The sequence below is a fragment of the Nomia melanderi genome, chromosome 10, assembly GCF_051020985.1.
Source record: "Nomia melanderi isolate GNS246 chromosome 10, iyNomMela1, whole genome shotgun sequence".
NCBI lineage: Eukaryota > Metazoa > Arthropoda > Insecta > Hymenoptera > Halictidae > Nomia > Nomia melanderi.
In genome coordinates this window covers 12,899,409-12,919,811 of record NC_135008.1, presented here as the reverse complement: position 1 = coordinate 12,919,811, position 20,403 = coordinate 12,899,409, and the positions used below count along the sequence as shown (strand labels likewise).

Here is a 20,403-nt window from a genome sequence, read left to right as displayed (position 1 = left end):
CGTTTGTCGGCGACGACAACGGCAGAAAGAAACGGACACCCTTCCCGGCCGTTAAACAAAAGATAACAACGAGAGCGGAAAGAGGAGTGGTTTAGGAAAGAGAAAAAAAAGCACGTGGAAACTGAACGAAGATTAAATGAACAGAAGCCAGGAGGCGAACAAAGGACCAAAAGGCAACGGTTCGTCTGCTTTGAGTGAACCAGGTAATTACTGGTCGAATCTCCTCTGTCTTTCCCCACCTCTGACGCCTATCTTTTCCAGTCCCCGTCATCCTGTGTTCCCGTTGAGAGTTGCCGCGAAAAAGCAGCAGGAGATAAAAGCGCCACGAGAAAACTCTGGGGCCGAGGTACGGCAATGGGGCGCGGTACTTTAGCGACACAAAGGGAGCTCAAATATCGGCCAACTGTCGTAGCCCAGTGCCACCCAACCCCTGAAACGACCTTCTCTCTTTCACTGTCTGTTTCATACCTTTTCTTGCCTGAGGAACAGAGACAGGCAACATGGATAGAACCAGACACACCGAAGGATGGAAAGAGAGGGGGGAGTGAGCGGAAGGGGAAGAGAAGGTGGGGGAGGACGTTTCAACAAAAGCACAGCACTACAAAAGCTCCACGATAATAGGAAGCACAGCAAGAACCACCCTGGTAGTTCGGCCACCTAATCTGTTACAGTCATAAACCCCATTTTTGCCCCTCCATCGCTCCCCGTCCTTTTACGACCAGCCAAAACCACCCCTACGTTACAATACGCGTGCTCGCAACATCCGCGCGTGAGAACCCTAGCTCTCTTTGTCTTCACCATGCGCACATGTATCGAGCTATCCTCCTCCGAAGTCAAATTTTCACGAGATTGATTTCACCGGCAGACACGTCAATCATCCCCTCCACAAAGAGGTTATTCGACCATTTTTTTCCGGCCTTAAATGAAATACTTTGAGCCGGATAGCCTATGTCTTGTATATTCATCAACCCTTTCGCACCGATACTGGAACCCTTCGCTTTTATTTTATTTTTACATTCGCACGTTACTTTGTCTGCAGCCATTCGCAACATGTAGCGCGGAGTCAGCGACTAAATGAATTATTAAGAATGGAATTCCGAGGATGTTGTAACACGATAAGGCTCACGACATCGCTGATTTACATGTCAGACACCTGGGTTTGCACCGGGACTATTATCGCGGGACGTATACGTGCTCCTTTGACGTATCCGTCTTCCCATCCCCACCAAGTACGAGTTGGCAAAGTTCATTCCGTCCCAGCGGACTTAAAGAGTCGACACAATGTTCTGAGGCGACTTTGTATGAAGGGTGACTGCGCTAAGGGTGAATATGTTACAATTACTGGCAAACCGAACGAGCAAGGGGACACGTTGAATAGGGCCGGGGGTTGGCCTTCTATCCTCGACACTTACAGACAATGTCACCCCTACTGATTTCCTGGCTTCGATAGCGCTTTCTTTCCCGTTCTTTCTCCTCTTACAGACTGTGGGGAAAATGATCGGGCGGGGGGATGGAGTCAGACGATCGCGACGAAATGAAATTTCTCGAGCAGGATGGCCACTCTTACAGCCACTTCCTAGCCTGGCTCAGGATAATCTCGTTATCCGACTGTATATAGGGTGGACCATACGCGCGCGCCACTCCACCCCGCCGCGTCACCTTCCCCATCCCTATTGGCCACGAGGACGCGTGCGCGCGTGGGCAATGAAATTCGAGCACGCGGCAAAATCACTCGAGAGCATCTAAATTGCGATTCTAATCGGGTGAACGATGAGTGTGCTCAACGATCTGTTTCGCCGACCGTAAATACGGGACTCATGCGAATCAACGAGCACGATTTGTCGAGGAGCAACGACGGGAAGTTGCAAAACAACTCTTCTACGCGGAGTCACTCGAGCGTCGAATATGGCCCCCAGCCCCCGACGTCTATTCACGGTTTATCGTGTTCCGGGTTTTCGAGTGTAAACCGTGCTCCTTCGGAAGCTTTTCCCTGCGCTCGTGTTTCGGAGTTTAGTGTCTATCCGCTGATAGAGTCGCTGTTTCCGAATCGTCGAGTAGTGCTCCGAATTTTTCAACTGCCACAAACCCTATCCTTTTTTCAATTTGTGGAGCGACGTGTATTATGCATCAAATGAGCTTCTAAAAATTTGTATTCGTAGAAGATGATACCCTTAGAATCATCAAGTACACGTGATCTTACATTGCTGTACAAAAACTCGGTAAAAATTCATTTTTTAATTTTGTATTTAACTGTCTCAACGTAACAAATATAGCACATTCGTTACATTCGAATAAATGGAAATTGCGCAAGCGCGCGTGCAAAGGAGGAAGTTAAATTGCCACTAATTGTTTTTCTGTGTTCCAGGCTGGCCGTTAACCTGTTCTCTGGGGCAATGATTGGCGCGGGTCGAACGGGACGAGATAAATGTAGGAGCGTGACAAGGAAGATAGGAAGGAGAAAAGTCTTTCGTGTCCCCTGGATGTCGGCCCATTATCGGACCTATCTCCCGACAACGGTCGACCGAGGGTTTTTAAGAGCGCAGCTACCTTTATCTGCGAACAAGCTGCAGCTAATGTACTACGCGACGAGGTCTCGGCGAGCCAACTACTTTTTTTTATTATTATCTCCGAGCTGACTCCGTGGTCTCCCGAGACAGCGTGAAGTGTCCAAGAATGGAGAGAGCAAAAAAGAGAAAACGAGATACATCTTGTTACTGTGGCGTGGACAACGAGAAACGGGAAGTTTAGGCTCGACCAATGAAAAACAAGCCAACCGCATAACGTGCTTGGTCTGTCCAATGCGATCATCATTGATCTTCTCCGCTGTGTTCTAAACACTAATCAGAACAAATCGAAGAAGGTTGCTGTAAGCAACAAATTTCCTTTTGCAGTATTCCTTATCGGCGTATTAAAGATATCAAAGGTGGCAAAGTACTAAAAATAACCGAGTTTCCTTTAAGTACGCTAAAAATTGCGATACAGAAAATTCAGAACCAGCTGTTCAAACTTTTGAAGTAGCCTACAGTTACTGTAATGCGCTCTAGGCTCCACCTATTTAACGTGGCAAGTATTTTGTCGACAACGGTTAACATTCATAGACACGACGAGACGTCAATGTGACGAGCAAACGAAGAGATACGCAGAGAAGAGGATGTGGCTGGCCATGCGACGGTCTCGCTCAACTTCGTCGATACGCGACGCTTGTATTTCAGCGGCGATGGAGTTCTCCGTGCAGAGTTCCTGTCCCTGTTCCGCCCGTGCAAGTTCCCTCCGGTTGCGTTCCACTCGGGGGGAAAAGTCAGCGGAGCGTGCGCAGTCTTGTAACGCCGGTAGCGAATACCAATATTCGCTCGGCCAGCTACGAAACTGGCTGCTGGAGAGAATCGTATTGTGTGCTTGCGCAATCTTCCCTTCTTCGGACGGGGCCTACGTGTACGCGGACGGAATCGCTTCATTCGGTCGTGCGCGCACCGTGTGTGCCCCACACACAAAGCGCGTTAACGTCGCGCAGGTGTGTATACACGGGGCTCGCGTGTACACGCTGCCGGGTACCGAGAGGGAGGCATTAATCGCGGGCGCGCGCGCGCGCGTGAGAGAGTGCGGAGGAGCTGGCGCGCTCGTGGAATCTTTCACGGTGTTACAGCGAGGCGACGAGTGAATCGCTAACGGTAATTGTGTTTTCCCTTGCAACTGCGGCGCTGATTGCAGGACGCTTGGGAATTTCGTTTGTAACAATTAGCTCCTTGCAGACGGGATTGTTCGAACCCACGGCCGACTTGACGCCGGTTCAGTTGCTGCTAACAAGTCGTTGAAAAACCCAGTTAACACGAGTCCCGATCAACAGCTCAGAATTTTTTCATTTAATCAACGCAGATACTGTTCGACGCGCGTTTTCATGTTCTTTTCACTACGGAGCTTGATAGAGAGCGGGCTTCTGGTATGTTGAAAATTGATTTCTTGGATAATGCATACAGTTGTGTTCTGTTTTTGAGTCTATTTCTTTTTTCATTCAAAGATGTCGAATAACGTTACGCAGGAAATGACCGAAAAACTGCGGAAGTATTAGGAGACTATGAAGTCTGAGGGCTACACAGCCGCAGTGGTTGAGACACGGTTGTCCAATTGAAAAATCTCGAGAGCGTTGGATTGAGTCCACGCAACGACAATCTCATTTTTCGCAAGATCTTATAATAAAAAATCACACGTTTCAAAAACGATAGAAATTAGTAATTCCATGATGATTTACCACAAAACAGTGAGGTAGTTATTATAAAGTTTTTCCACTCAACTGGAAAGTGATATATCAACAGTCGAGATTGAGCATAATACGGTATCCGGATCGTGTTAACGTACAAGACCGCGTTCGTGTATGTAGATAAGAAGAGAATGGAGAATACAGAGGCGCATTGTTGAATTGTAAAGAGCGAAAGAAGCGTGAAGCGGCAAAAGGAAGCGAGCGAGACGGAGATGCACGATCCAGGGATATCCAGTTGTGAGTAGCGCTGAGGAAGAGAGAGAAAGAGGACCGAAGGAGGCGAGAGAAGGAAACAAGGTAGCCACAGATGGGATCGAGCCGGTAGTATACGGTAGCCCCCATGTATATCATTAACCTCATCCTCGTTTTTCGCCTCCTCCTCGTATACCCTGTCCCATCGCCACCACCTTCTCCACCACCGTGGCGAGGAGCGTAGGTCTCTCAACGGTCCGATGAAACAGGAATGTCCCGTCTCGCTCTCTCGCGCCCATCGCGCACTCCATGTCCTTCCACCAGAACGACCTTTCCCTCTCATTCCAGCTCCCATGGTTTCTCTCTGTCTTGCTCGGCTCGACGACGATTCATCGAGCGTGTGTCCCGCTCTTTCGTCCCTCTACTCGACTGCTCTCATTCCCGTGCCGCCAGTAATATCCAGTGTCCTGCTTCCTCCCTAGTGCTCACCGATTTTCCATCTCACTCGGCCTCCCTCCTGGTAGCTCCACTGGCAAGCAAGGAGAGCGAGTCAGCGTGCACAAACGAGTAATTAACTATCTCCGTGTGGGACACGTGTTCCCACAGATGCACCCTTCGCCTCCCCCCGCCCTCCGTCTAGCATCATCACAGAGGCTTTCTACCGTCTTCGTCGGACCGGGACGACCGTGTCCCCCTTTTAGCTCCCTCCTGGCTCTACGGTCCACGCTGCCGGTCCATGTCCTCTCCCCCGAGCGATTCTGTTTGCACACACGCTCTTATGTTAATTCGGCTTAACGCCCCGAAGCCCTCGAGGGTCGCGCGCGGCTCGCTTCCAAAAATTACAACCGATCACGAAGAGGGTCTCTCAAAACGGTCACGGACAACCTCGTGGAAAATAATAGGGACCGTATCTCCCCATCCGTTCCAACTCTTCGCAACGTTATTTCTAAGGGGAGAGAGGGCGATGTACACGGTAGGGTCGCGCTCTCCGGTTAGGGTGGGCAACCGATTGTCGCCGACGTACTCGATGAGCGGTGCCCGACGACTGGATCAGCCAGCCGTTCGGGTTTTACGTGTGATTTGACACAGCGGCCATAAACTGGAATTTGATAATCCAGCGCGCCGGCGGCGCCGTTCTGGGGCGCGCCTCGTCATTTCTGCACGTTCCCCGAGATTGTCGATCGCTCGACAGAAGAGGACTGCTTAAAAGCCAATAATCCCAGAGCAACGTTACGGTTCGCCGTCGGCTAGTGTCTCTCTCGCTTGAACGTATTTAAACGAGTGCCCTTTCTCTCTTCTTTTTCCCTGTGCCATTGCCCCCTCTCGTTTAATACGAGAACGAACGCATACTATACGGATTATTTCCAGATAGTCCGAGCAACCGAACCGGAACGTGATAATTTACTTCCAGCCGGAGCCCGATTGCCTCGGTATAACGAGGAATTAACACCGAGTACGATTCAATTATGCCGTGAAAAGCGGTTTGATCGATACCTGATTGAAACGCGAAACCGAGAACGCAGTGTACGGGAACGAGGATAAAGATAAAGAGTGAACTGAGAAAAAGGGGGTGGAGAAGCCGGTAATGTGTGCGATTGCTTTAATGCAATCCACCGGTCTCGAAAAACGAGCGTGCAACGACAGCGAGCATATTTTCTACGGTACATCACGATTTATTAATGGCAAACCATTCCGCGCCGGGTTTTCGTGCCAATTTTCTATTCTTACGAGCGACGGTAAGATGATCGGTTGGGGGCAACGGCACCGGCGTCGCTCCGTCGCGACCCTCTACTTCTTACTCGCCTTCTTCTCTTCCTTTTTCCATGCATTATTCGTGGCAGCGTCGATGGAAAGGAGAAATGGATAAAAAGTGACTGGGTAACCGCCAATGTAAATGTTTTATTACTCTCGGCATTACGTGCGGTAGGTCGGGAACGTTCCAGTTTATCGCGACCGGAGTCAATCGAAAACTGTCTCGGAACCTGCAGGTTTCTATAATGTCGGTCTCATCGATCTCTTTGGTATAAGCAGTTCTTCTTCACGCGAACTTGCAACCGCTTTTCTCGAGTAACTTGTTTCGCCGGTGATGACGTGGCTTCGTGTTTTGCTGGTGTCAAAGAAACCGTATTAAATGCGAACTTCTTACACCGGCTACTGTCTCTCGAACCTTGAATTAGTTACACGATACACGTTTCAATCGGCAATCCATAGGCCTGATTTCTACTAAAAAATATTGTGTCCAATTATTTGACCAATAACCCGATTCATAAAACCACTGTGAAAACCTTGAAAAAACGCTTTGCAATATTCTATCCTTTCTCTAATATGAAACGAAAACATTCGTACAACCGAGTGTGCAAACAGCTTAAAAAGATTCCCGTCTCTACACCGCGCGCTCGCAATTCCTTAACAGCGTATCACCGAGGCCCAACGCGCAGACAGAAATCCATAACGTTTTCGCGTACACGTGTCGGCGCATGTTCGGCTTTTTTACAGATTAATACATCAGTCTAATACATTAACTCGTCCGGCCGCATTCCCCGACAGAAAAACAAGCATGCGGTTCCCCGCGATTTCGATGTCGCATACACGCATGTACTCGGCAGCCTCCTAAAGAGGCAACAGTACACCGAATGTTGACTAGCGGGTTTCCAGGCTCGCCTAGTGTCACTGTCCTGCGCCAAAAAGAAGTTGATTAGTATCCGCGCGCTAGTCGAAGCCAAATATTTGGACGTTTCTTTCCCTCCGGCCTCCGCAGCTGTTCTTGTATCTGTGTAGACGGTATCCATGACGACGCGGCCTAAGAGAACACCGGGAGAACGAAGAAGATGGGAATGGTGGACCGGGACCGACGAACATCCGGCAAATATTTGCATAGCGCGGCGGGTTTGCGGAAAACCAGTGTGCCGCCGGCCAGGCAGCGCATTCAAAAAGAATATCTCTCGAACGTGTATATATGTACACACACACAGCGTCACACACAGACGGACACATGGAGCAGCAACTCCGACTGCGTTGGAAATTCACGAGAGTGTCGTTCGGGATCTTCCTCGAAAAACGGCTGAACCTTTTTCCATCAACGGGTGAGACTCGTGATCCCAGAGCGGTCTGCGAAAGAAGAAAATCCCTCGAGTATTTTCTCTCTCTCCCTCTCTCTCACCGCACCAAACCCTCCGCAGAATTCTCAGTCATAAAAAGATTTCTATTCGCGGTATTAGCCTCCCGATAAAATCTGCTCCGCGCTCCGACGCTTTAACTACCGAACCATTATCCGGATCCTCGTAATCACGCCGCTCTGTTTACGTGTACCTCGCGCGCGGGCTGGTTAAAAGCGTTCGCTCGATTATTCCCCCTTTGGCCATCGACGAGATGCGAGAAAGTTGCCCGCTGAAGGGAAAGCCGATAGCAGAAACCGGTGTTTTATTTTTTCCGAGACATTGGGTATTCCGTTTTTGACAACGATGTTTGAAAAGGATTAATCGAATCGTTTGCACATTACTTTTGCTGTTACAGGATAAAAATCCTAAGCTTTAGGGAAATTTATTTTTACTGGAAAATGATTATTAGGGACTAAGAAAGAATAATTGACTAGTTTGAAAATAATCTTGTTAAAAGGAAGTTATTCCTTCGTTTGTATAAACTTTTACTTCAGAACTAATAGACGTAACTTGAACATTAAAGAACTATGGAAGATCAAATTTAGAGATAAGACAAGTCGAATTCCTTAATTTTTGAAGTAATACATAAATCTTCTTAAAACTGTTTTCTAACCGGATCCGATGTGGACCCAAAGTACAACAGAACAAGTAATATTTAACAAAATTTTTAGGCCGCGTCTTGATGGGCACAAGATAAGATCGTTTCTGATAAACGAAAATCTACTGAAAGAATTCTCCTAAAAGGCGGAATGCAACACCACGGTAGAGGCCCAGGAACTGATGTTAAAACCTATAAAACGACTTACATCGTTTCAACTTATAATCAGAGATCTCATCCAACTACACTAAATCTGTAGGTTTAAGACAAACCGACATAAATCACATATTTCCTCTCTTGAGGCACCGAGATTTAAATCTTAAGGAATGATGATTTCGGCATTATTGCCGTCTTACTCCAAAAAAGGAAAAATCTCCTTACACCGTTTTTTCTTGCCACAGCAGAGTACCAATCACTTACACACTCCGTCAAGGCCAGGTCCCAAATTATTCAAAAATTGTACGTACTCGATTCTCCGTCACGACCACGGACCACCATACAATAGAGTAACCGCTGAGAAAGTTGAAATCGGCGATCACTGGCGAAAATGGTGCTCGATCGTTCGTAGAAACGCAGTACAGGAATTCCGTTTTTCGTGCCAGTCGACGGAGAATAATAACCCCAACACGCGGCGCGGCGAAAAATTACAGAGTTCCAGGGCAAGCGGAATTAAAGGACAAAGTAGCGGACAGACGCGGGAGCAGGCGAGCTGATCGGGGATACTCGTTAAGTGTATACTCAGCGTGCGTGTTCCCAGCAGCGATAAGTAATACCACGGCCGATTGCAAGTCTTGGCCGGTGGGGTAATTTTACGGGGCGTGGAAGGGAGGAACGGAAAGGGTAAAAAGAAGAGAAAAAGGAACAGAAAGGACAGGGGGGAGAGGGAAGTGTTCCCTGTCACGGAAGAGGAGTCATGGAAACGAAATGCTCCGATGTGCAGCCGTGATGTAGGAGCGGGAGCACGGCACAACGGTGGAGGAGGGGGGAACACGACAAACTGCCAAGCCTAATGCCAATTAGTGCCATTCTCCTGTACGGGCAGGTCCGAGGGGACTTCAAGAGGCTTCCTCGGACTTTCTTTTTCCCCTCCATCCGCCTTCCAGCCGAGGTTTACAAAGCGGTTAGGCGTATTTATCGCGCTATATACACGTATACACTGTACACCGGACGCGCGTGTGCGTGCGTACCCTCGGCTCTCGGCGCGGTGTCCGTCGCTCCTTGCCAAGTGCCTTCACGCATTATTCGAGGCAAACGTGCACGAAATACTTATGTACTCGCACATTCCTCCCAAGAGACGCTATATAGCCGCGTCGACGAGCTTACGCGCGCATCTATCCGCGTACACGCACACAGTCCGCTGATTTTTCTTCCGTTCCCTCTACATTCCCTCTCCGTTCCCCTAGCAAATCGAGTTCGATTTATAAACCCGTGACTAACGAGCCGTGAAAATCGTGGACGGTCCTCCGCGCTGAATCGGGCGTCGATGTATAATTCCGTCCTTTTTTCTTCCTTTTCTCCGGTCTCTGCTTTCTCGTGCTATACCAGACCATCACTGCGGGAAAGAAGTTGTCATCGGTTCGAATCGGTCTAATTGCGCGCGCGTATAATCAACGGGCCGGGCAATTATCGTAACCGTAAATGTTATGAATAATTAAGATCATTCGGTAAACGTTCGCGACGCGTGAAGAAACGAAGAGAGGACCCTTCGACGAAGAAACGACTGGAACGTACTAATGACCCGTTACGGGAACTCGAGGCCCCCGGTCCCGAACTCTCGTTTAACTAGTCTTCAAACTGCCACGGAAAGGAATCGCCTTTCCGCCGCTTCATTGTGGGGGGTTAATACTAGAAGCGGTTCACAGGCTCACGAGTGGAAGATTATCCGACGGGAAAGCGATCGGGGAATAAATGCCCGTGGAACGAGATTGCCCAGGACCCGAGGAACAAGCGAAAGGAGACGGGGTCCTTTTCGAAGGAGTTAAAAGGAGAAGTGAGAGACGGCGGAGGTAATTTGAGAGTTATTTAAACGAAGACCTCAGGCCTGAGGAGGGAAGAACGGAGGAAGGGAGAAGGAGAGGTCGTTGAAGCGAAGTTCCATTCCACTTGGAAACGCATGCAGACGTAAACACAATCGCCCCTGCACAATGGATTATGTTCCGAACACTCGAGGACCCCTTGTAGCTCGGTTAAAACGGACAGCCTCTGAGAAATCTCGAGGAGAACAAGACGAAAACTGCTCCGGCCAGACTATCCGCAGAACGCGCAACCAGAAGATAAATAATTCCGGCTGAAAAGCGCTACGGGACGACAAACAGGACCCGGCTGGAATGTCTCACGAAACGCGACCGACGAAAAGAAACTGGGAGGAGGGCCGTGCTTCTGTTGCGACCCGGGGACCGTAAAAACAGATCTCTTCCTCGATGGGAAACATTTATTGGCGGTGGGAGAAACCGGCGGAGGGGGGCAGAAAAACTTATTTCGCCGTAAGAGGATTATAAAGAAGAGGCTGTTTCACGAACGGAACGTCCGACGATTTAATTTCAAAATAGTAGACAACGATTATGTCGCCCCTGACGCAACAACGGAGCTTATTATATGCCCAAGGAAGTCTACGAATCCTCCAAATTAACGGGGACGGTGAGATGAGAAAACGCACAGACGACGGTCCAAATGGAGTAACGACAAACAACGAGCAGAGAATAATTGAAAAGCAATGAGACGAGAGGGAAGAGAGAAAAACGAGGCCGCCGTGGGACTTCGATTAGGATGTTCCTCGTTGAAACAGAAGACAGAACGATGGGGTGGAAAAGTAACCGCGAGGGTCCGTGGATAAAACACTCCACGAGCAACCTTTCCCTCCTTTGCTCTCCCAGTGGACCAATTTACGGCACCCTGAGGACTCGGGTATTACGCTTCACGCTCGGGGGTTCGTTTCTGGCCATTGTTGCGCCAGTCAGGGGGATTATTTCGGCGAAGGACGGGGAGCAGCGAGGGATGCTCTCGCTCCGGTTGCAGCCGGTTCGCCTCTTTCGCCCGGCTACCCTCGGATTATACGTTTCCCCCAAGCACCTGCAGCTAAACCGTGTGTCCTGCCCGGTATTTTTTCGAAAGTGAGAAAGTAAAACGTGAAAGAACACAGGGGTGAGGACACAACGTCTAGAAGAAACCCTCAGGGCGATCTCCTCTGATTAATTCGACACTCGGTATCCGGCCAGGAGGAAAACCATTTAACGTAATAAGCAGACTACCAGAGCTACCAGGCTCTGGTACACTTCGGTATACTCCGAGGCTTTCGTCGATCGAGTTATCGAGGCCCGTTAGGAACTCCTACAAATGACAATTATAAACGGGAAGCCACCGATGGAAACTGTCCTACCGATTTAATTATCTCCAGCTCCATCGAGGAGAAAACTAGCTGGCCGTGCGAGAATAAATCGAACGTCTTATCGATATCCATTTCAAGGATCCGAACCGCCGGCTACGACTCTGAGACGAGAGGATCATCTTTTTATGCTCTCCCGCTGAAATTTCTTATCGACAGAGCCAGCGTGCACCCCGCTCACCCTCTCCGTTTCCCTCTTTAACGACACCTCGATCCACTCCCTTCTTGTATCGACGAGATTTTTACAGTTGTACGGGTTGTTACGCGTACAATAATACCGACAGCCCCGCCGTAAGTGAATCTCGGGAGCGACGGTTCAAGAGAGGCAATGGAAGAGACAATATGTTGCATCCGCTGGGAAAGCGATCCCGCGCCCCAGGTGCCGAATAAACGTATGAGATCAAATTGAACCGTTATTGAGCTCACGTAGACAGAATTTCATTCCTACGATACGTAACGCGTAATCGTTTCCGAGTTCAGTCCAGACTTTTCACATTCGCGAAATTCCCGCGGTCGTTTCGGCAGCATAAAAAACTCCCGTATAAAGAAAATCCATTAAACGGATTAATTCCCGCAGTTAATTGAAAAGAAAGTATTCGCGAAGAATCTTACAAATGATCCGCGTCACGGACAAAGGATCGCGTTAACTTTTCTACAAAAGGTGTCGGAGGGGGCAACGATTTCTGTACATGAACCGTCACGGTGAATAATCGATAATAGCAATCCCAACTTTCGTGAGCGAACTTAAAGTTCGCCGGACCGCGAAACTCGGAAGTTATGAGGTTGGAAACCAGCAGCGAGCATGATTCCATTTGGTTGAAAGCTTAAAAATGGTACCACTTGACGTACACGCTCGGCACTGAAACGCGCCAGACTTTACACGGTCTTTTGCATGTATAAATAATTGAAAGGATCGCACAAACGCGAGGCTGAAACGCGAGGAGGGAAGGGAATTGCGGGAATTAAAACAATTCGTTCCCCCACCCTTCGCCATGCCGGGGCCCTTCTTTTTCTCTTTCCCCCGGCTGAACGTGAAGCAGCGGCGTGTAATTACCGCGAGCGGAGAGCACGGGATCGCGATTCCACTCGGCCAGGAAACGTATAATGGGAGTATAATGCGTGAAATTTACCGGGCGCATCAGCATAATGGACGACGTGACGCTCAAGATATCACTATGATTCCGTATTTCCGTGCCGACAGCGCGACTCGATTCGCCTCGTCTCGCCGCGTGTCAGACGGATCCGAAGCTTAAAATCGACCGATTATCGTTCCCGTTCCGCGGAAACGTTTCCTTCCGGTATCGTACTTGCCGACTCCGGTTCACGGAATTCGAGCGATTCGTTCAGGTATACCGCTCGACACAAAGGTCTTTTCAGCTGAACGATCCGCGATTCTTACATCCGCTGCAACCCCCTAGCTTGCCTATATATTTTACACAACTCTCAAGAATAAAAGAACCCACACTGTTAGCAACATCTCAATTTTTCCTTAAATTTAATTTTAGAAAATTGATGCAAGGGACAAGTAAATTGAAAGCATACTGTCAAGTTGGACTGATTAAAGCGCTACCGATTTAGGAGACTCTAAAAGGAGTTATAGAAACCGGGTAGCACATTTGGGTGTTTGTGCAATTTTTAGTAGCTCTTCACTCTGATTAGAAATAATAGCGATACATTGGATGCAGTTTAAATTAAAAATCCGTTCAGCGAAATCGTTAAAAAAAGATATACAAACAGACCCTCTCTATCCCGACTCTCTATTCCGAAAGTTTTTACAGCTGCGCGTACGCGGAACTGCATTTATACAAAACGTTTGAACAAACGAGTTGATCAAACGTATCAATATTTGTCGAATCGGAATGCAATGTGAATGAGCTTACGGTTCACGGTAAGGTACGTTACGCCTGGCCGAGGCATGTTAAAAATTTTGTTCGTGCGAGAAGTAACAGTTTCGAGCAGTCCTGCGAAGGATCTCATTCGCAATACTCGACTAACGAGAATTATCCAAATACACGAATAGAAAGGCTTTCACCTTGATAATCGGCATCCCGAACTCTTCGACCGGATAAAAATTGCGACCATCTGTGTGTCACGTGTTTCGCACACCAACGATACCCTTGGAGCGAACGAGACGTCGCCATCTCGCCGCGGAACAACTTTTCGTTCCTGCCTCAGCGTGTCGTCTCTCCTCTCCTCTTGCCTACTTCACGGCACTTGACAGAATCACCCTTGTTCCACACACAACATTGTCACCGCCTTTCGAAAGGGGACAGACAGGGGGAGGGGGAGGGGGAGAGGGAGAGAGGGAGAGAGGGAGAGAGGGAGACAGAGACAGAGAGAGAGAGAGAGAGAGAGAGAGAGAGAGAGAGAGAGAGAGAGAGAGAGAGAGAGAGAGAAGCGTAGCAGCCTCGACTCTTTCGCACGCGTTATATATTTTTTTTCCTCTTCTCTCACCCGACACTCTCTATCTGCGTCCTGTTTCTGCTCGCCACCGCTCTCTTTTCCCTCGGTGTTCACCACGTGCTACAGTATCACCGGTCCGCATCCGGTGTAACTCCTGTTATTAGGGATGGGCCAGATGAAGCTTTCATTATTCTCTCCGAGAGAGTCCCTTTCGCCCGACCCAACACACCGTTACAGCAGAGAGTAATGGGTGACTTTTTTCCTCTACCCGTCCCGCTCCGCCGGTCGCCATCGCAACTGCTTTCGTCTCTAATTATTATGATTATCGGGCCCGAGGTGGATATAATGGCAACGGGAGAATAATGTAATTCTTCCCATGAAAGCTGCGTTTATGCGACGTTTCAGCATACGCGTCGATCGCGCGGCCACGCCGCCTGCTCCGCGTGCCGGCTTACGGCCATTAATACACATTCTCACGTATTACCGTAATCCGTATTAGAATAAATATATTGCATCTACTTAAAGCGGTTAAATGTCCGCTGGGCTCCCCTTATTGCGCGCCGATCGTTTACGATATCCTGTTCATCGACCGAAAGCAAGATTTAAGAGACTTGAAACTCGGCGTGAAACTATGCTCTAGCGGTGCGTGTGTGTCGAGCATAGACGCGCACACCCGTCAATCGATTCCGCACACCGTTGCGGTTACCCGGTTACAACGAGCGGCACAGGATTTAATCGCTGCTGCTGTTAAAGATCAGACATGAAATCCGTGAACCGTGGGAGGAAACAAGACGAAAGAGAAGAGGGTAATAAAAAAAGTTTCCTCAAACTCATAGCTGGCTGGTCGTCTTTAATTCACGGCTCAATAGGTTTCGCGGCGACCGAGACGAAATGGCTTTCGCACGGGTACCGAACCAAAACCTCGAAATCGTGACAATTTCGCGTAGAAAAGGACGCGACCCGACGCGTCTCTCTCCTCCTCTCTTTCGAGCACCGATATCTCGAAATCTTAAAACAAGTCGGGAAGGTATGTGTACACGTATGCGCGCACAGTGCCAGGGGCACGTGTATCCGACACGTATACACAGCCGGTGCATGTAACGTACGCGCGAACCATGATAAATGTGTGTACCACGACGCACGTGACCGCATTAGCAGGTAACCGAGCCAGGGCATCGGCAAACCGACGGCGACGCCGTTCGGTGTTATTATCGCATGCGGAAACCGCGTACCGCGAATTTCTATTTTAATCGAATGTTTTGACATGCATCCCACCCCGCGCGCTGGGGTGAAATACACGATCCTGTTTCAACAAACGTCGCGTCCCTCCGTACGGGAAACGCCGCGGTAAGTAATCCGATAGATGATCGAAAGGTGCTACACACCGGTCGCTGCGCCACTGAACGTGGTCGGAATCGTGGGCATATGCCGGGGGTACGCGCGCGTTGAAACTCGAGCCAAGTCTAGCTGCAGTCGAGATCGCGTTACGGGGTGCAAATCGGTAGAACCGCATAATAAAGATGTAATGTTTCGAGAATGGGTCGTATAGAAATGAATGGTTGTTACGAAAGTTATCGACATTTGCTCTTGTAATCAATGGAAAAATCTCAATGTTGTATATTGAAAAATATGTAAGACATATGTGAATTCATGGAAACAAATATTGCGACGAAGCAGTTTACTCACCGGATGTCTAGCAGCAGCAGCAGCCACAGCAGCGGCGTTGATTCCGGCGCTGGGATACATGATTCCTGTGTGGGTGTTGAACTAACAGAAAATAGAAACACTGTCGTACGTGTTCTCAAATCACGCAAACGGTACTCCACGGTACTTCATGTCACGAGACACACTAATGACAAATGAATACAACAACAAACGATAAACAAAACACCGATTCAAATTGCCCGCGTGGGCTACGAGAACGAACGACTCTTCCGACGGCTCTGTACGCCGTTCTGACGACGCGATTCGATCAAGAAGGTCCCCGCCTCAGATGTACAACGATGATCCATTGGTATATCGATACGATCCGTCACTATCGCATTCTCACCGAAAATTATATTCACCGTCTCGATCGATTACTTTCTTTAATCACCACTTACGTGAATTCTATCACCGGATACGTTCATTGAGGTTATATATGACGCCGACGCCAGCCGCACGAAGTATCCCCGTTGGGCACCAAGAGCGTGGCGTGCCCTTTTTACGGTCGGTAAAACAGAGCGAGATAACCACCGCGTTAAAGAAATACGCTGAAAAGCTTCTTGTTTTCTTAGTATTGAACGAAAGGAAAGAAACTCTCCCTCCACGGTTTCACTTTCTCAACGTTGATTACACCATTACACAAAAACACTGCACTTTAGTTGTTTATTACGGGCGAGACGGTGGCCCGCCACCACTTTGAGGTTAAGTTTACCAACACTAGCACCGCACACGTCTTTCCGTTGGTACACGAGAATTCTTCCAGTATCGAAGGACGCGCATATGGAGACCAAGCCAAGCACCGATTTGAAAAATCCGGCTAAATATGAACGTGAAAGCAGACACAGAGCGAACGTTAAAAGCACAGACGAACAAGAAGAACAAACCTCTCTCCACAACGGCTTCGGACCGACTGATGGACGAGCAAGTGGTGGGGATGGTATCCCCTCCAATGCAATCCTTCTGTCTCCCCACCTCGGCAAGCCGTTACTCCACAGTTAAACCCGCCAAGCACCCCCTCGAATGTCTCTCCTCGTTCTCGGCGCTCGTATTAACCGGCGCGATAGCTCCTTCACAATTAAGTCGCGTTACGTAAGGGTCTCGAAAAGGCGAGCACGAAAATCACGGCTCGTTAAAACGTCGGTACCGTCCTTCCTTCCCCCCCTCCCACCCCCCTCTCACTCTCTCTCTTTCTCTCTCTCTCTCTCTCTCTCTCTCTCTCTCTCTCTCTCTCTCTTTCTCTCTCTCTCTCTCTCTCTCTCACTCTCTCTCTCTCTCTCTCTCTCTCTCTCTCTCTCTCTCTCTCTCTCTCTCTGCCTCCCTTCTTTTCTCTCATCGTTCTTTTTCGCTTTTTGCTTTCTGGCACTCTCTATTTCATAGCACCTGTCCTCCCTATAGTATACTTGATTTGCTTTATCGACCGGCGATGAGGCTCAGATACGTCCATTGTGATTTCGATGCGATGTTGACACAGCGAGTGACCGTAGTATGCCTTCAGGGCCGTTTTAGTTGACCGTAATTAATCGGGTTTGAAATGAACGGTTATATTCATGTTTAAGGATGGCGCAATCGAACGATACATCGATTCTATTATGTGTGTACGGGGACCGGTGCGTTGCGCCGAACGTTTACTAATCTCTCCTTTTCCTTGTCCCTCAGCCGGTCCTTTGATACACGTCATTTTAAGTGGCAACTTCTTTCTTTTCTTTTTTCTTCGATTTATACCGACGTTGCAGAATTTCGCGGCGAACACTATTTGTGTGTTAATAGAAGATGACTCAACACGCTCATTTATCAACGTTGATTGCGTTCGTTTTTTTCCATTCCCCCGGAGCTAATATCGCTGATACCGCGGTTAACGAGTGTGTGCAAATAATGTTTGTTGACTACATTCAACTACCTTTGGAATCTAGACGATTCGAAGTATCAATCTCGAGGAACAGTCAGTGACTCAGGAAACGGTTCTTGGAATACTTTTTTCCATGCTGCTCCCATTATTTCTTCGCCGGTACTCTGCTCGAACAGATATGATTGAGAGAAAGAAAGAAAGAAAGGAAGAAAAGAAGAAAGAAAGAAAGAAAGAAAGAAAGGAAGGAAGAAAAGAAGAAGGAAAGAAAGAAAGGAAGAAAGAAGGGAAGAGATACATCGTTACCTCCGGGGTGATATTGTAACGCGAATCGTGTATTCAACGAATGTATACGTCCGGCGATTTTTGCAAGTTGAAGCACGAAGACTCTCCCAAGCCCCGAAAGTTTTCGGTCCCGCAGATACGGTCGAATAAACGAGAGGACAACACGGCGTGCCATGCATACGCGTAGGTATTAGTTGCTTCTCTCTGCTCGTTCAACGTGTGCAAACAAATCGAAAGTTTTTCGCAAAATGGCCGTCACCGGGCTGACACGGATGTCCGCATAAACTCTCTTTCTCCTTCCCCCTCTGCTCCCCTTTCTCTTTCTATCTGCCTTTCCTCCGCTCTTTTTCCCCGTTCACTCTCAACCATCCCGTCGACTAGCTGCCTCTCTCGCCACTCGTGATTTCCCTTACTTCCCATACCACCACAAATATGGCGCCTCCACCCGTTTTCCCAACCCCTACAACGTGCCTCCATAAAGCGGGAGCGAGAGAGAGCGACCGTGTGGATGGAATACATACAGGAGCGTCGAACGCGATTGTGTCCGGGTATCCGTGTGTAGCGAGTACGATCCTATGCGTGTGGCAAGGGGGTGCCCCTATGTGAATATCGTGCAGCACACAGTCCCAAGCAGTTTCCTACTTGATTGCCGCTATCGTCCGCTCGCTTCGCAAAGGAACTGCTCCGCGCGGACTCTACCCGCCGCCTCGACCAATGGACGTGCGTCTAAGCGCTACTTTGCCAATCCCGACACGCGCAACCCCACCGCACCTTACGAACGCCACAAAGAGTCGAATGAAAACGCGACCTCGGCCAATGGGAACGAAACTTTTTGAGTTGACGCTGGCACGTTAGATCCGCGCGGACTGCCGCTCGAGCCCCACGGATGTTCCTATACGGAATGAAGGTGCTACGCGAAGCCGCAGCGAAACATGAAAAATAGGGGGCTACATGAGGAAAAACACGGACCGGGTAGGAAAGAGGAGGGCTCTGCGGGATGGATCCTACGAACCGAGACACCGAAGGCTGGCGCAGTCGTGGTTGCGCGGGGCAGCCAAGAGGGAGGGACGGCGAGGATAGAGGCCGAGGATGAGAATGGAAAAGTAACATAACGAAACGTCGATCCCATTACCTGGAGCTCTCTCGCCCTGCCGCCAGCGTGCACCGAGCCCTGCTTTCGACCCTTAATCCAAAGGAGGATTAGAAAACCCCATTGTCATGCTTCGCGGAACGCGGGATGGGATATATATACATACATATGTACAGAAAAGCACTCCGTACAATTTCTCTCCTCCTATTGCCTCTCTCGGTTGCTTTCGCTCGCACAACGAAGGCGCCGGTGCAGGACCCTTCTAATGAAATAAATACGTGACGCGCCGTAGTGACGATGCGATGGTAGTTCTGTTTATCGCCAACCATGAACTTTTTGTGCCGTGCACAGAGACGCGCTTTCCGTTCTTCCCTCCCACCCTCACCGTCCGCCATCCTAATCCCCCCCCCCCTTTTGCCAGTCCGACGGTCTCTCGTCGGTTCTCCGCCGTTTTCCTTCCTTTCCTCGACTCGCTTCAGCTCGTGCTGTCTGGTTTCCTTGCTCTTTATCTTGTTCCACGGGGCGAAGAAGGAATATAAGGCACTGCCGTGGAGTGTTGGCGAAGCTGTCGGTCGCGCTTGGTCGGCTGCGGTTTATGCGGAGCCGCCTTGCCTGCCGCCTGCCGCAGCCGGTTTGCGTGTTCGCCCGTGTTCGCTCGGTGGATACGTGTCCTCGGTGCGGCTCGGTGCTCACCGAACGACCATGGACGCTGAGGCTACGGAGAGTAAAGAGGAGAGATCGAGGGAGAAAGGACGAAGTAGGACGAAGATGAACGTACCGGGAGCGAGCGAGGCAACCGTATACCGTGTAACGTGAGGGCGAGGGAGACGCCAGCAGGCGGCAGAACCAGTCGCTGCGGTCGTTGCGGCTAACCGCGCCGGTGCTCTCAACCCGCGGCGACCTCGGTAACCGCACGAAGAATACGGTCCCCTTCGCCGCGTTCGCTGCGAACTTCTCTCGCCAATTTCAGAGAAGCTTGCTCGCTCGTTCGCTTCTTTAATTCAGTTTCCGCGCGAACGAAAATTTATTTGTCCCTAAATGAGAAAATAACAAAATGAATCCGTTTCTTTTTTGCCATTTGTTTTTATTATTACGTATACCACGTACGCGTCAATAGCACTTGTACTTTCACCGCCCTTCCTCTAACATTGACACCTCTCGTAATACAATTGCAAGATTATCTTGTCCAAGGGAATAAATAATTCGTGCGAATAGAAACAGAGATGTATTAATCACATTCTCGTTCTTGAGTTTATAATAGTCGTTGTATTCTTGCAAGAAACTCATCCGCCGCAATGTAAATATTACATTGGCTGCCATTGTACCAGCAGCCTTTTATTTGTAGCCGTTGTGCACGAGAATTTCCTGGCCGGAAAATCGTTGGGAAAAACGTCGAGGAACTGGTTTAATTAATTATAATTGGCTGAGTGCATTGAGCAACCGCCTCTTCTGGACCAACGTCCACTTCATCTGCCGCACGAAAGGAGAAGACC

At 49.2% G+C, this 20,403-nt stretch overlaps 1 protein-coding gene across 3 annotated transcripts in view; it reads right to left on the bottom strand.

Moving 5' to 3' along the window:
• LOC116428749 (protein groucho) overlaps positions 1-16,627 on the bottom strand; it is a 128,774-nt gene extending 112,147 nt beyond the window's left edge. For 2 of the 3 annotated variants that reach the window (XM_076371278.1, XM_076371279.1), the window contains exon 1: positions 15,675-16,627. In XM_076371278.1, the coding sequence (XP_076227393.1) occupies positions 15,675-15,734 (60 nt within the window). In that variant the 5' untranslated portion in view covers positions 15,735-16,627. The remainder of the gene's footprint in view (positions 1-15,674) is intronic. The other variant, XM_076371277.1, reaches the window with a different exon arrangement.
• Between the last annotated feature and the right edge of the window lie 3,776 nt (positions 16,628-20,403).